The sequence below is a fragment of the Juglans regia genome, chromosome 12 (assembly GCF_001411555.2).
Source record: "Juglans regia cultivar Chandler chromosome 12, Walnut 2.0, whole genome shotgun sequence".
In the NCBI taxonomy this organism is placed as follows: domain Eukaryota; kingdom Viridiplantae; phylum Streptophyta; class Magnoliopsida; order Fagales; family Juglandaceae; genus Juglans; species Juglans regia.
The window spans coordinates 15,572,475-15,589,683 of record NC_049912.1 but is presented as its reverse complement, the minus strand read 5'-3'; the positions used below and the strand labels follow the sequence as shown (position 1 = coordinate 15,589,683).

Below are 17,209 nucleotides of genomic sequence, written 5' to 3'. Positions count from 1 at the left end.
ACGAAACACGACATCAACAGTATTGATGATCGTATTAGTTTAAGAGTGAAATAGGTAGATCTAGCAAATTTTAACCAAATAAGTGGGAAATGAATGCATGGAGGTCAAATGTGGTCCAAACAGTGCTGCCAAAATCAAAGAACAGAACCCAAAAAAAAAAAAATGTTATGTTGTGCAAGTAATCGATAGTGTACCTGCATGTTTTTTTAAGAGTTTTTCTATGGATCAACCATTGTTCACGGCTGATTCGTAGCACATCTTACATGTCCTTTTTTTTAAACAAAAAAAAAAAAAAAACAAAATTGCGTTATAGAAATGGATTCCCCCTCCCCCTACCCGATTCCCTCTCTCAGCTCACCACCTCACCCAACCTCGCTGTGCGCCACCTGCAGTGCCACCGGCCACCACCTCCAGCCACCTTCAAACCTCCACGGAAGCCCCCATACGCAACCCCCTCTCTCAACCCGAAATGGGTTCTCCTACACGGTTTGCCACTGTTATTGCCGTCGTTGTCAGCCTTTAGCCCCACCGTCGAGCTTCCATAGCACAGCAACCCTCTCCCTCTCTTTCCCGAAATGGGTTTCACCCATACACGGGTTCTCCACCTTAGCTCACCGTACGCCGCCACCCACGACTTCTAGCCGCCACCTCGAGCCTCCACTGGCCACCATTGACCGACCTACCCCAGCCACCCATAGCCCTGATCTACCCCTCACGCACCCTCACTCTCCCATGGGTTTCTCTACCCATTTGGGCCTAGATCCGCTGCCCTCCAACCACTGTGCTGCCTTCCCCTCGCCACCACCAACTCCCCTGCACCTCCCTCATCCCTCAATGCTCAGCCATGCCTCCCTTAGCTCCCCCTCTCCATTTCTCTTATTTGAGACCCACGACCCAAGCTCCTCCACGAGCCACGTGTCTCTGTCGTGTGCAATCTCGACACCACCACTATGCCCAAATCAGAGTGCAGGAACACGGGGGTGGGGGAGAGGATAGGTGAGACGAGAGGGTAGAATTAGGGGTAGGAGGACTTCAGGAACGTTGGGGATGGGGGAGAGGAAATCTGCTATGAAGGAAGGGGATGAGATTCAAATGGGAAGAATATGAGGGATGCGTGAGTTTTGTTGCAGGGATAAATTGATAATTGTGCTATGATGTGTAATGGTTACTGCCAAATAGTGAAATTTTTTTGTTTTTTTAATACTCGATCCCTATAGAAAAAAAAAACATATGAAAAAGAAAAGAAAGAGAGAACGAACCCAAGAGAAGGTGAACAGTGAGAGAGAATCTCAACAGGCCGTAGAACGTCCAATTCTCTCAACTACCTGCATTACTAAGCTCAACAACAAACATTTTTGTTTGGAGTAATGGTCATGGAGTACGCAAGCGTCGTGCAGTCGCTTTGAAAAAGAGTGAAATCTACTGTTAAAAAATTATTATTTTTTCATGTGAATCTCGTATTTATTCATTTTTTTCAAAATGATTACACGACGCTTGCGCACTCACGACTACAAGTATCATTTCTCTTTTGTTTAGTCATTCTAATTCTATGTGGAGACATACCACCACCTGTCGCTCTCTCTCTATATATATATATATGTGCGCATATACAAGTTAGTATCTAAATTGATCTAATAATAGGGTCCAGAGTAACAAAACAGTTCACATATATATAAAAAAATAAAAAAATAAAATCTATTCATCATCCACACACCACACTTTTTTTTATTTTATTTTTTATTTTTATTTTAGTAAATATGTAATATATGGATGATGAGTAGAATAATTCAACAAGTTTTAGAAGAATAAAACTAAAAATAAAATTAAAAATAAAAAAAGTGTGGTGTTTGATGTGATGAGTAGCAAAACTCTCATATAAATACTTTGTTTAGATGTGGGGCCCACTCTTTTATTCATCTTAAATACTTACTTTTCTTCACGTCTTCAGCCTGACGTACTTTATAAATACAACTATAGTTGTAAATATGAATCGGTCCTTGCTGTTGTCATGAACTAGTATGGCTTCCCCTATGCGGGACACCGCTGACAGTGGAGGACTCCGAGTTCCACGGCATTAGATGATCTGTGAGGAAGACCAATCTCTTCAGTACACAAAGGGTGTCAACACAAGGTCCTCAACTCAACTTGCCTAATCATTTGTTGCGTATTTGATACTTCCATCTTACAAATTATTCAGTCACCAGTCATTGAAATAAGGGGGTTAATATGTCAGGACGACATCCCCATGAAGAGGAAGCCCTTTTCTGAATTTCGGAGAGATGGGTAAAAGCTATAAAAATCAATTTGCAGCTCTCTGCCTCATCCATTTTGTAGCCGACCACTTTTCCCCAGCTAGCACCTCACATCCTCCATGTATGCTACTTGGATCGGACTGTCCATCTAGACCCTGAAAGGAGCAACCAAGGAAAAAAAAAAGAAGACGGATTTGAATTTGGTCCATTCACTGAGGGCACATCGAACAATGCAAGCCCTAGATCATTTACCACTTCAAATAGCATAAATATGTAGGCAAATAAGAGGTAAACAGTAAACTATCTATATTTCACAAGATATAAAGATGCACAAACTAACAAGTAACATTAAGAAAACAAACCATGCTCCAAAAAAGTACTGCGTCTCCTTTAATCGGTTTAACAGACAACCCTTTAACCATCTTCCCACCACAGCTACACTCACCCGAACCAGCCTGAGAATTATCAATAAAAAGTTCAAACAGAATTATTTCAAGAAAACCTTTTTTCCTTCTTTGATAAATATGAAACAAAACTTTCAAGAACATAATAACTCTTGCAGAGACAAGGATGGAAAGAAAATCAATAATCAAGAATTACAGATTATTTATCCAAAAAAAAAAAATGGCAGGATTCAGGACGTGATAGGTACAACTATATCAACAAGATCATCACACAGGTAGCATCTATGACAGCAATAGATGCCCATCACCATTAATAAACACAATTTCAATTTCCACACGGTTAAGATCACCAAAAATTGCCTCATCAACTCTAATAACACAAAACTATGCTCACAGGGGTTAACCAAAAAGGAATCACAATATTTGGACATGACTCATTAAGATAACATATCTCTTTGGTATCGTGTCAAGTACTGGAACTGGAAGCAATAAATTTCTCTACCAGACTGGTGATTCCAGCATTTGCAGTTCCATATTGATCCACTTACCAAAGCATTTTATTGAAGAACTCTTCTCAGGTAGAACACTTTGAGATCTTTCTAGTGCTGGAAGCCAGTTGTCTTCCATAAATTTTCAATGACAAAAAACAAACTTACAAAAAAATGTCCAATTTCTCCATTGTTAATACTTCACCACCAATATTACAGATAATAATAATTTATGACCAGATTTTGTTTTAAAGAAGAGACTATTTGACAACTAGCATACATTTGAGCACTGGAAAAAATTTAAGATGAAATCATGCAGTAATCTTGGCCCTTGCTACTAAAGCTTTGCTAAACAATAGTGAGTGCATCCAGCAGAAATGTTGATGTGTGAGAACTTTGCAGAAACAAAGAACTACGGAGGGTATAATAGAAGTTTCACTTTCTTTCATTTATCATTACTTCTATATACGCACATAAATCCATGAATAGGCCCAATACAGGCTACCTTACAGTCCTGCACAAGGGCAGACCTGGTGATTCAATTCTTATTTTCGGAGAATGTACTAACTACTATATATTCACCAACATTTCTTGATACATTAAGTGCTTTCCTTTTTCTTGCATTATATGGTTAAGAAGTGATCATGTATAAGGATAAACTACACCTTCCAATCTGTCCAAATGCCTCTGTTGAACAAATATCAACTCAGCATAAACACAACTGCCTTGGCAATCAGGTGCTAAATGAAACCAGGGCAATCAATCCTCAATAAACCATAAGTAGATGCCTGGCTAATGTCCAGATGTTGAACTCTTACCAAGTAGACAAACACAAAATGTATGGAATGAGAAGATATTAATAATGAAATTTATTTATTCAAATGAATAACATTGGAATGATGCCACCTAGAGGCAACAAAGTAAGACGCATTGGACCCTGAAACTTCTGAAGAAAGAAACCGAAACTCAAGACCCAAGACCGTGATAAACTTTTCTACAATTTTATGATCTCCATGACTTGCAAGTATCAAGAAGCCCTGTAACCTTCCCTATCCCACTTCAGTCATTTTGTCTAGTGCGCAACAAAGAACCATTTTCCTGGTAACCATCTCTACTAAACTGGTAAATGTGAAAACCAGTCAATTAGGTAGCAAGTACATTTTCCCTAGAAAAATCATTTCCCTTCACAGATCCAGGACTCCCAAGTTCCCAAATCCCAAAGCTACAACTTAGTAGGTATATGTGAATAATCAAAATGATCACTGTTCATCATTCTTTTATCTTCCAAGGTTTTCGGTTTAATGTAATCCAACATTAACAAGTTTTTTTTTATGACATGGAAACTCACCAAGACAAGGTGTCCAAGGGGGGCCCAAGCCACATCTAGGTCCATACTCCAAAAGATCTAGTCAAGCCTTACAATTAGAGCCCCTTGGAATCCTTCTAAAGGACTTGAACTTCTCCATACCAAGCAATGTGGAATCCCATTTACCACCATCCTATATGCAATCGCACAATCTGGGGCATTACAATCTCCCCCCTTAAATTCCAAACATCTTTGTTGGGCCATTCCATCATAATTGGTACTACTCAAGTCCTAGGCTCAAGTCCCACACTTCTAGTTGGGATTGACTTTGATACCATATGTAACAATCTAAGCAAAGCTCAAGCCACATTTGTGCCTATACTCCAAAAGGATTAGTCGAGATTACAATTAGAGCTCCATGGAATCATTAGGGCTTGAGCTTTTCCCTCTTAAGCAGGGGTGGCTCAATACAAATTTAGGCCTAAGAAAAAATTTAAGTGAGCCATTCTCAATTATAATACAATAAAATATAAATTATTATATTGAATACTTTTTAAAATTTTAAAAAAATGAGGTTTTATTTTAAATATTTAAATAAAAAGTTTTGAATTTATATTTAATACAACAATTTAAAATGAGGTCTCATTGTAAATTTTGTGCCTCAATTTAGCAAGATCTTAGAAAATTTTATTTAAAAATATAAATTATTTATTGAATTAAATATTAAATTCAGGCCTCATTTGGATGTTAAGATGAGATGAGAAATCTATGAATAGCAGTGAAAATTGAATAGTTTGAGTTAAGATGTTTTATGGGGTTTTGGGAGAGGAGAGAAAAAAGTTGAATAAAAAAAATATAAAGTTAAAATATTGTTATAATATAATTTTTTAGTATTATTTTTGTTTTGGGATTTGAAAATTTTGAATTATTTTTTGTGTTTTGTTTGGAAGTTTGGGAAAGTTGTAATGATTAGATGAAAAATTTGAAACGTTGAAAATTTGAAATGAAAAGTGTTTGTGTTTAAGTGGTGTGTGAATGTTGAGATGAGATGAGATGGGTTGAGACCATCTCAACATCCAAACAGGGCCTTAGTGTCATGGGGCCTTCCACATTTTTTTTTATAAGTAATAAATTTAACTAATAAGAATAGGCATAGCCCAAGTACACGGGGTGTACAAGAGTTTAAAACTAGTTAAGAGGAAGAGATAGAAACAAGAAAATCATAAAAATCTAGACCATTGCACACATTGAAAAATATAAAAATTATTTAATGAAATGGTTTTTATATATTTTTAAAAAAAATTAAAAAAAAAAAAAGCATCTTCATTTTTAATTTTGGGGGCCTTGCACTGGGTGGGGCCTTAGGCAATGGCCTAAGTGGCCTTACCCTTGAGCCAATCTTGCTCTCAAGCAATGTGGGATCCCATTCCCAAGCAAGAGAGTAAACCTGAACACATGACGCCACCAGCCCAAACCATGCATCAAGTAATCCAGAAGAATTGCTAGTGCGGAATCAAACCCAAAATGCCTGAACCATCTTATCCCATCCTCGTCCCTTGATCAGAATCCTTAACAGGTAAAAAAACTTTAACAAAACTAAAGCATGTTTGCCATTCTTCCTTTTATGGTCAGTATCCACATACACCTCAAGGCATGTGGGATTGTCTATTAAATATCACATATGCATGTGCAAATTTGAAGGAAGAAAAAAGGAATCATAGAATGACTTGTGTCAACCACCTGCAGGACCACCTAGGTACCAGAGTTATACTCTCAGTTCAGCGAGTTTTGCCTAAGTATTTTCTTTTGAACAAAGGGACTTCCTAGTAGTAGTTCCTAATGGACCCATGATTAAATAAATTATGCATATATTCAGATGAAGAAAATTCCAGGGCATATTTGGTTATTGAAGAAACTTTTAGGGCATATTTCAGAGCACTTTATGAAGAAAAAGCAAAAAACTGTGGTTCACTTGTCTGTTTGGTAACAGTGGAAAATGTTTCATAACAAAAGGAGGAAAATGGCTCAAATGTGAACTATAGTAGATGTTGGGCATTTTTTCTGAAAATGAAAAACTTGAAAAAAGTGCCCAATACTTGAAGTACATGTGCTTAAAAATACAAATAATAACTTGAAGCACTTATGTTCTAACATTCATCTATATAATGAAAAACATTCATCTATCTAATGAAAAATAAATAAATGTTAAGCATCAAATTTTAAAAGGTAATTACCAAAGGGAAATATGTTTCTCCTCCTTCAACATTGTCACTTAAATACATGAGGATTGTTGCTATTCGCTGACCACCTCGCTTCAAATTGAACTGACAAAAAAAGATTTTGATTCCTTTCCAGAAAATGACTTAATTACAACATATATGAGCAATAACTGCTACAGAATAGATTCCAATAGTCACAAAGACAGGTAAATAACTTACAGTATCAGAAAAGTAGTCATGGTGAGGTTTGTAAAACTGACTCTTCTCATACCTGCGCTGCTGCAGATGTTAGCCTTGGTAGTGAAACCTATAAGTATTTCTGTTCATAAAGAATACATTCCTAGGATGTAGATTATATTCCCACCTTAATACTTGTATGAGCTCACCATTTTCTACTGGTACTTGAGAATAGATAGATATTCGTTTTTCGATTGCCTGATTATGCAAGAAAGAGACAATTTTAGTACAGCACTCAATTACAGGTCTCCAACAAAAAGTGAGATCCACCACAATCAGTACAGCTTAGGAAATAAAATTGTTTGTATGTCCAACACATAAGAGTACATGTAAATTATATCATTGAAAATCTCTCCCTACTCTCCCTACTCTCTATGACACACAAGTGCAAACAATCCCCTCAGCCTCCCCACGACAAAAAAAGAAAAAAAAAATAAAAATAAAAATAAAAAGTGAAAGAAAATAAAATAAAGGTTGAAAGTGTGATTTTAATCTTAATCATGTTTTAGTAATTCTTATCAATATGTTCCTTTGTGATCAACACTGAAATGAGGTAACACTTATCAAGGGGTCAGGCCCAGATATCAAATGCAAAGGTGCAACTTCAAAATTTTACTCCATTTACAAACAGCAGGCACAAGGGTAGAAACAATGCTTGTATACATGTGTGTTGGGTTCCATGAAAAGACATCAAGTTGGCCACATATTCCTCAAGGATGGAGATGGCAACCACCATAAAACATACCTAAATGGCTGATTGTCCCTGTACAGTTTTGAGTTGCTCCATGTTGAACAGGGATAAGAAATCAAACAGAATACTTTTAAACCACATATTTCTAATACATGCTCCTGAACCCCGATTGCTCAAGCATATGCACCGGCAAATGCCTTATTTAATGAAGAGTGCATATGCTTCAAATGCCATACCTCAATATGGTGTCAAAACAGCAACAGCCAAGGCAAACAAACTTGTTGGTATTAAGTACAGAACAACAACGTCAACCCCAACAGTCAAAACAATCAATAAGGTCTATAGCAACAGGGCCACATAGTGTTTATTACAAGCATTTGGTATCCTGTAGAGCATCCATGAATTGAGCACCGATATTATAGTCAGAGATGTAAAAAAAGTAAACTAACCTGTATCATTGGATACTTCTTTTCTTCAGGACTCAAAAACATACCAGAGCTAGTCCTAACATCACTTTTAATTCCCTGAAAAAAGGCAGGCACACTTCAGATTGCAAGTTAAAAGAAAAATGTAATCTTCAGGCAAGCAAACGTTTCATATCAAGAGCTCTATGATTGATCATGATTGGATGATGATAAAACACTCTTACAGGGAATTTTTTTATTTTTTTTCACAGAACAATTTCGCATTCCCCAGAATCCCCTCGATAGTCCTACGCGTTCTCAGGTTTGTTTGTAAAGAAGTGATGGGAATCTACATGCCAGCCATTCAGATTACCAAAAAACTGTATTTTCATGCTAATGTTGATTTGCATGATAGGGTTTGGGTATCCCCATTCCACGGCAAGGTAATGTGCAGTTTCAGATTAGTTACATCAATACACTCAAATTTCTAAGCTTAACAAGAGTAAGGCAACCTCATCTCAGTTTTATGGATTTATGATGGAACAAAATTTATTTTGTTGTATTTATGCAGCTGAAGCCCATTCAGATATGGCAATGGATGATGCTATGTTTGTGGTATTATGGTTTTGTTTAAGACGACTGAATTTTGAATTCAGTGCATGATTTAGGTATTCAAGTAACATAAGTTATTCTGTGATTTGAACTTTTGTGGGGGTTTTTTTTTTCTTTTTCATGAGCAAGCTTTTGTGGTATTTATTATTTTATTTCCCTTTGGTCCCATTTTTATCCCAGTTTTTGTGACACTAATTAATTTTTAATGGACTCTCAGGAATATTCCAGATGCAAGGATCTCAAGTTCCAGGAAAGCTTGTCAGATTTTAACCAAACCAAATGTGGGCATCATTACATTTATAGGCATCCAAATTCTAAACATTGCATTCCTATATTTCTAGACGCCAAGAAACATATTGAATCTCCTGAACCAAATTCTTAAGCATTGTTGGCCAAAGAATTCATGAGATTTCAAAATTTTTGAAATTTTCTTCATATTTGCTTAATGTAAAGTTTTAAGTATAACTATCAGATCAGTAAGAACTGAAACAAGGATTAACAACCTGAAGTTCTGTAAATAAGTTGAAAGCTATCTGCTATCAATGCATCTTTTTTGCTAGCCAAGTTGAACAAATCTGAGAAGACCATTTAAGAGATGAATCACTACAGCATTGATCATACTGAAATTATATTTTGGTTCCTCCCCCCACCCCATATCTAATGTACCAGGAGAATTACCCGCCAAACCCTTTGAATGTTCTTCCATAACCCCAACCCACAACTCCAAGTCACCTCATTTGAGCACCAGCGTCCAACCACCACCATTCATGGCCAATTTCACATCTGCATCCGCTCGCCACAGGCTATCTATTTCATTAGCATAGCGCCAAAGCCATTTCCCATAAGGGCTCTGTTGAAGGTAACTAAGTACATGTTTAACCCCATTCACTGCCACCTGGTGTGAATTAGCTGTCGGTGTGAACTAACCACCTAGCAGTATGTTACTAAACAAAGATACAAGTATAGATAGGAAATTATGCTTTTATATAACATTCTTGCAACATAGAGTTCGATCAATCATACAAAAAAGACGGCCACTGGCTAACATAAACAGGTCAAGGAATGTTACTCGACCAATGAGTTTTCCTCTTTTGTTTCAACACCAAAACAGCCCTTTCCCTTTCTCTATTAGAAACCCTAAAGTACCTAATCTACCTTTTCTGCAATTAAACCCTAACTGTAGCTCTACCTAAACCAAACAAGCTGCTGCAACAAATTAATCCTGCCAACGTTTAAGCACTAGACTTAAAGCTTCAAAAGTCTATCAAGAAACTAGCCTAAAGTTCCTCTCTTGCAATCAATTGTCAGCTTCAGTATCAAATCTAAAAGTGAGAACGTGACTGTAAACATATCATGAGATGAAATCACACAACAGAGGAACTACCAAATAGCTTATAGCGAGACAGGAGAATGACAATATTAAAGAACAATAAAAGATTAATTTGAAGGAGAAGGAAGGAAACTGTCTCTACCTTCCCAGTTTTTGTATCCACTACAGTAGAAATTTGAAGTCGGGGGAGGGCTATAGCTCTAAGGTAGTCACATTCCTGTAAATACCAACAAATTTTCAACTTTATATTATTAATTTGTATCTTCATCTATAATTGTTAAAATTTACAATTGTTAAAAGAACATCTTTAAACTATTCAAGAATCAAGCAGACAATATTTTAAGTTCCACCAAAGTTTCAAACTTGTTGCCAACTTGAATTTGTGCACTCAGCCACTCCTGGCTTAAGATCAATCATCCTAAATGAGAGCTTCTATCCATACAGAGGAAGACAACTTTTGTTATAGTTGTCTATATGCCAAGCCGTGGAAAACAACTTTTAGATAACCCAAATTACAAGGTAGCAAAAAGTAGCATACACTACACAAACTAGAAATTACACGTAAAATAGAAATATGTGGCGTAGCTCGTAATTATGCTGTCCACAATATTTGGAAGCGTATGAAGTAGAGGAAGTCTTATTGTGATCCACATTTTATGCTTGTTGCTTTTTGCTAGTACAAGTTCTTTTAAAATAGTCCACACTTATACTCATTGTACTATTTCACCGAATCCAGCACTTGCATTTTGCAAGATAACAAATAGTTTTTCGGCTCTAAAAAATCAATTGATAATATTCAGACTCCATATTTCCACTTTGCTGAAAAGTACTATAGCAGCCAAAACCCCGAGCTCATATTAAATACCTAAAGAGCCAGGGATAATCATGCAAACAATAGAAGACACTCCAAAATAGCACATACAGTTACCTCCTTGCTCAAAAAATTATGAAGTAGAATTATTCGAGGTGACCAGCTAATTACTTCAGGTTTGACCTGCATCAAATAGAAAGGAAAAAAATATAAGGGAATAGGAGGCTTTTTTTTTTTTATACGTAAAAGATAAATTATATTAATAAGAATGAAAAAGGCCTAGGCCATGTACACAGGAAGTATACCACAGAACACCTAAATACATTCTAAGAGCGATGAACTAAAGACAAGAAGTCATGAATATTATCCCCAACTAACACAATAGCAGAAAACCAAAGCAATAAGGTATTTAGAAAGAAATTCTTCAGCTCCACCACTGTGCGTTCCTTGTCTTCAAAACAGCGCGCATTCCTTTCCATCCAAATGCACCACATGATTTCCGTAGGGAATAGGAGGCTTGAGAATTAAAGTTTCCAAAAAGTAAGAAACGTCATATCATTGCGACAGATTGGTGTTGTATGTGCAGACAGAGCAAGGAATTTATAGACCACCGTTTACTCCATAGTGAGATTGCTAGAGCCTTGTGGAAAGACTGCTTCAGTAAAGTTTGGTTTGCTTGGTTTATGCCCAAAATGGCAGTAGACGTTTTTGCAAATTAGAGAGGGTGGTTATATGGTGGCACTAAGATTAAAGCAGTATAGAAATGGTCCATACCTGTCTAGTATAGTGTATTTGGAGTGAAATGAATGATTGAAATTTTGAGAGCTTGAGCAGACATGGAAGGACTTAAAACTTTCTTCTTTAATACTATGTTCCTTTGGGCAGGCACTCTAGAATTTAAGATGCTGAGTTTTTATGATTTCCTTTTATCTTTTTCTATTTCTAATTAGGTATTCATCTTGTATATGTCCTATATAATGGACTATGTCTTTTGCATCTTTTAATAAAATACTCGATTCTTACCAAAAGAAGAATTTATTTTAATGACAAACTAATTTGAGAGTAAAACGTTTCACATAATTCTGACATATCAAAACCAAATATATGCTGGTTAAAAAAAATGGATGAGGAGAGAGAGAGAGTAACCCAATATAGATTAATCATATTGCCTATCACTGGAATTTGAAAGATACAAGGTTTCCACTTTATAAATTCATATATGCACCAAGTATAGTTTTCTTCCATGACAGAACATGATCATGTAGGCAGGGTTTCCATCCTGACCTAATAATAGTGTCAAGTATGCTTTAAAAATTTACTATTTCAAAATGCAAATAATCAAGAGTAAAACTGAATCTGTCCCAGTGTTTGTAAAAGCACACTTCAGCGCAAAGCACAAAGCGCCTAAACCGAAGCGCTTCACTAACCAAAGTGAAACGTATTTATAAAGGTGCGTTTTTTTGTGCTTTTAGTGTAAGCTTCAAAGGCAAAAAAGTGCACTTCTGTAATTGTTTAAAATATATATATATATATAATATATATATCAGTTCAAGAGCCAAAAACTTATGTAAGCAAATATTCTTAAGTATTTAGTTTGATATTGAAGATCATTTACACATCATGGCACCACATGTTGTCACATGTGATGTGTATACTTTGAACCCAATGTAATAGTCCAAGTTGGTTTTCTAGATGGATTGATATTTCATTTTTTATGTTAGCATAGAAGTCAATATCTACAATTCTTGAGCCTTTTTGGTCATGGCACTTTTTGGTATATTCTTTTATTGAAACATGTATTTTTATTTTATTATGGCTATCAAATATCATAGATGTATATATTTAGCAATGCATAAGAGAATTATATTAAATTTTATGTTTAAATGTATCGTAATTAGTTGAGTACTTGATTTATATGTTGCAAAATACTCTAATAAATTCAGTTAATAGGCTAAATAACCATCTTTGCTTCTTTTTTTATGGATTTTTTTTTTTTATTGTACATCATCTTTAAAAATGTGCTCCTTGCTTCAATCAGGCACAAAGCACAGAGGCTCTAAATGGCGTTTGTGCTTAAGTGCGCCCAGAGCTTTTACCAGCACTCATTTTCCTCCATATACCCCCCTCCAACCATCCTTGTGCATAAGATATAGGAAATTTAAAATTCAACGCAGATAACAAAATAATGAGCTTACATAGCCAAGACGTAAAATTCTTGCTTCCTTGTCGTTATCCCAGAGGGGAATACCTGAAAATTGTAAAAAGGTAATAGATCAGAGCATGCGTACTCCCAAACTCCACTAAATCTTTTTTATGCATAAAAAAACTCAATACTACTCTATGCTAAGAAATGAAAATAAATGGGAGGGAGAGAGTGACCACTCGTTCAACAAATCCACAGATGCAATGAACTTAGGGTAGGTTTAAGGGGTGAGGTGAGAATTTTGTGTTTTGTTTTGAAGTTTAAAATATTATGTTTTAATATTATTATTAATTTAGGATTTGAAAAAGGTGTACTGGGATTTGAAAAAGTTGAATTGTTTATTATATTTTGTATAGGAATTTGAAAAATGTGTAATGATGAGATGAGATGAGAATTTTGTGTTTTGTCTTGTGCCCCAAACCTGCCCTAAGAAATCAGAATTCCTTATCAAAAACTCACTTTTAGGAACAAAAATAATGGTTAGGAAGCATGCCAACCTCTGGGCAGGTGAAGATAGCCATCATTATGATGTCCCTGCAATCTTCTAAACGATGGAACCTCTGTGCCCATTAAGGATATGATTCACAAATATCAGCAGCAAAGCTATTTTTTTAGTATAAACAGCATTAATCAAAAATCAAAATTTTGGAGGTTGATGAATAGCATAATGTTAACACTAAGCTCCTCAACAAAATCTTTCAAGAGTGACTGATAAAAAAAAAAACAAAATCTTTCAAGAGTTACTTAGAAAAAACAAACTTTTTTCTAGAGTTGATTGAGATGACTCTAATGCCCTTACAATTACCATAAAATCTTTGTGATGTAACAACAATTGTTTAAATATCAAGCTTACTTAAGTTTCATCTGTGAAGTTAAATACAAAATTTGTTTATCAACACCAATTAGTTTCAAAGCCACACTTTATTTCATAGAATGGCTGCTTACTTCCCTGGATTAAAGATATCCGAATCCGAAAAAATGTCAATAAATTGTCAAATATCATCAATCTCCAGCAAACTTCAGCATCTGTGCTTCTTCCTTCCACTTACTGACTAAAGTTTCTCATCTTCTAATCATATGTGCTACCTAGTTAAAGTGAAGTGATACTCCTACAAGTATAGTTTAATTTTTTTGATAAGTGCAAGTATAGTTTACTAACGTAATTTCCATAGTCAAATCTCATTCCTACCCACAAAGACTTGATAATTGCCTGCAAACCTATGATGCACGAATCAAGATTTCCCTAACGAACATTTCTTATTGACTCTTCAACTTACTATATAATTAGATGTTATGATCCTAAGTGTTAAAGACTTAACCAAATCAATATCCATTAGTGTTTGGGATTTTGGATCATTGGTTGGGCCTTTAACAATTGGTATTAAAGTAGGGACTACGTCACCTGTTCAAGTCACAGAGGGGGCAACATTTAGGCTAGATTAAAATGTCTTGGTGCTATACATGGGCATGGTGTTAAGTCATTGAATAATGATAGATGAGTGAAGCCACCAAAAGAGAAGGGCTATCACCGAATCGATGCCCCGCTGCCCCGCCCAGCATAGAGAGGGCCTAGAGGGGGCGGGATGACCCCAGCGGGGCCCAGCCCCGCCCCCCGCCCCCGCTCCACATATAAAAAAAAAAAAAAATTATTTATATATATATATATAAATAAATATATTGTATATAGATATATACAATTTATTAAAGACTTAAAATTATATTCAAGTCATTAGATTGCCTTGGTCTCCTAGGCCAACCTTTATATAGGAGGCCAAGGCAATACAATAGTCATCCTTAAGCAATGTGAGACTTACTACTAAGTCCCACATTGCTTAAGGATGATTATTGTATTGTCTTGGCCTCTTATATAAAGGTTGGTCTAGGAGGTCAAATCAATCCAAAATCTAACTCTAATGAGTTTAAGTTTTTTTTATATTTATAAATTTTAATTTATTATTTAAATTATATTATAATTTAGATCTAAAAAAATATTTTTAGACCAAAAATATTTTTTTTAAACACAATGTGGTGCCTAGGCGGAGGGCGGGGCGGATGGGATTTTTTCCCCCCGCCCCCCAGCACCTGGTCTGGGGGCGGGGGATAAACCCCCAACCCCCCGCATGGTGCGGGGCGGGGTGTGGGGGAGGATACCCCCGCCCCGCACCATGCGGGTATCACCCTTAGTCCTAAGGCTTTTGGATCAATGGTTATACCTTTAACATTATTCGATAGAGAGCATTTTTTTATAGATAAATAATTATACGATAGAGAGCATGAAAAACAGAATGGATAGAATGCCAAGAAATATACCATAGGAATCTTCCAACCTTCGTATGAATGCTAATTGAAACAAAGCACCTGCAATTCCAAAACAACAAACAACGCGTCAGTACAATTACGCTAGCAAAGAGCTCTATATTGTTGGTAGAAGCAGAGCATGGAAATTTTAGAGATTACTTCACTCGGAGGACTAAGATTAGAGATCGATTGATCAGGGGCTTTTGACAAACAAAGTATTAATGTAAAAAATTAAATGAAAGAAAGAAAAAATAGATTTAGTCAGCTACCTATAGTCATTCCGACTGTGACGAGTGTTAGCAGGCCGAACACGATCTTCATGGCCGCCACAGCCATGGCTCGGAATTTTGGTTTTTTGGTTTACAGTAGGAGACAAAGGTGTTGTCTGGAGAGAGAGAGGGGTCCGCGTCCGCCACTGTCGCCCATAGCTTCGTTGAATGTTTTTTATTTACCTACCAGTTTGTTTTTTTTTTCTTCTTTTCTAAGAACTAAGAAGAGTCAATGCCCACAACCCATAATCCCTGACTTTGTAATCCATAAGAATAATGAGACTCTAACTATCTTCTATTATCAATCTATTATTTTTTTATTTAATTTTTAATTTTACTTAATAATTAAGAAAATATGTATTAATAAAATTATATATTTTTTAATTTTTTCTGAATAATTAAAGATGTTAAAAAAATATTTAAAAAATAATAATAAAAAATCTAAGACCGAATCAATATTACTGGTTTTACATTTTTTAAAATCGATTACGCATTGATTACCTTCCAAAATTAATACTTTCAATTTTATCGGTTTCAGTCTAATTTTTTGATTTTAATAAAATGTAAATTTTTAAAAACTAAATCTATTTAAAAAATACTGCTTTAAAAAATCTATTTTCCTCTAATATATCATAAACTAATTGTGTTTCGAAAGTCATGAGAGGATAATTTCACACCATTAAGGTTTCGTTTGGTTACTTAATTCCTCTCAACTCATCATTACAACTTTTTCAAATTCCAATACAAAATATAATAAATAATTCAACTTTTTCAAATCTCAAAATAATAATAATATTAAAAAATAATATTTTAACAATATTTTATCATCTCAACTCAATTCACTTCAACATTCAAACACAACCTAAATGTAAAAAGGAAGGCTAGCTATGAGGAACTCATTAATCTCCTAGTCGTAGGGTTGACACAACGTATAATATTATACTAGCTCTCTACCAAAAAAACTCTCTCAGCCGTTTCTCTCCAGCGTGCCCAACGCCTCTCTCAAAAAGTCTTTTCGTTCATTAGGGGGAGGAGGGTTGATGCTTCGGCTCCACCCACATCCCCTCCTCATCAGCCATGGCCTTCCTTGCCGGCCATGGCCTTTATTTCCGTTTATCTATGTTTTTTTCTTTTTCTTTTTTTTTTTTTAATTTCCCAGTAGCACTGTTTATTTTTGCTGATCTATTACTTTTCGACGACCTAGGGTGGACACGCGCCCCTTCTTTAGCTTCTCCAGGTGCTAATCTTCAAACTGACAGAAGAAATCCGTCTATCTATGCAGCGTGTTCGCCTCACGCACGGCTTATGTTGCGCGTGATCCTCACTTGCTGTCATGCCTTAGAGAGCACTTTGCCACCACACGCGGCAGTTTCGGGATCTACAGCTTCGAATCTTCCAAATTCAACTATTCTCTTCACTCCAACTATGGCGCGTGGCCTGAACGAGCCACCATCGTCAGAAACGCCCCCTCGTCGACGATTTATCACAATTTTCGATTGCTACACTATATTCCCGCTTTTCTTAACCAATGATCGACTGAAAGTGGATGTGACAGTTCCTTCCAACCAGTCCAGACCAACACGTTGCAGCACACTCTTTTGTACTATGGCTTCTAGCTGTAGTTTTATATTCTGTTCATCAAACTATTTAAAAATCGTCACCAAGCGGTCTTAAGAAATTGGGTA

General features: G+C 35.9%; 1 protein-coding gene across 2 annotated transcripts; it reads right to left on the bottom strand.

Moving 5' to 3' along the window:
• Positions 1-1,818: 1,818 nt before the first annotated feature.
• On the bottom strand, positions 1,819-15,737 carry LOC108993853 (prolyl 4-hydroxylase 1-like). 2 transcript variants are annotated; one of them, XM_018968887.2, is made up of 12 exons: positions 15,525-15,737; positions 15,268-15,315; positions 13,455-13,517; positions 12,950-13,002; positions 10,872-10,937; positions 10,086-10,160; positions 8,047-8,121; positions 7,034-7,104; positions 6,889-6,940; positions 6,685-6,774; positions 2,615-2,707; positions 1,819-2,407 (listed from the first exon to the last, which is right to left on the bottom strand). In XM_018968887.2, the coding sequence occupies exons 1-12, from the start codon at positions 15,589-15,591 to the stop codon at positions 2,300-2,302; spliced, it is 861 nt and encodes a 286-aa protein (XP_018824432.1). In that variant the 5' UTR covers positions 15,592-15,737; the 3' UTR covers positions 1,819-2,299. The 2 variants fall into 2 exon arrangements, with proteins under 2 accessions (XP_018824432.1, XP_018824433.1); XM_018968888.2 differs by lacking the exon at positions 13,455-13,517 and having other exon boundaries at positions 1,872-2,407; positions 15,525-15,722.
• Positions 15,738-17,209: the final 1,472 nt, after the last annotated feature.

What these genes read in the sequence shown, in the direction of transcription:
- LOC108993853 (XM_018968887.2), bottom strand. Translation starts at nt 15,591, where the DNA reads ATGGCTGTGGCGGCCATGAAGATCGTGTTCGGCCTGCTAACACTCGTC. An exon ending in AAGGTTGGAAGATTCCTATG is followed by an intron (nt 13,518 to 15,267) that starts GTATATTTCTTG and finishes TAATGGGCACAG; the next exon opens with AGGTTCCATCGTTTAGAAGA. An exon ending in ATAATTTTTTGAGCAAGGAG is followed by an intron (nt 10,161 to 10,871) that starts GTAACTGTATGT and finishes TGGTATTTACAG; the next exon opens with GAATGTGACTACCTTAGAGC.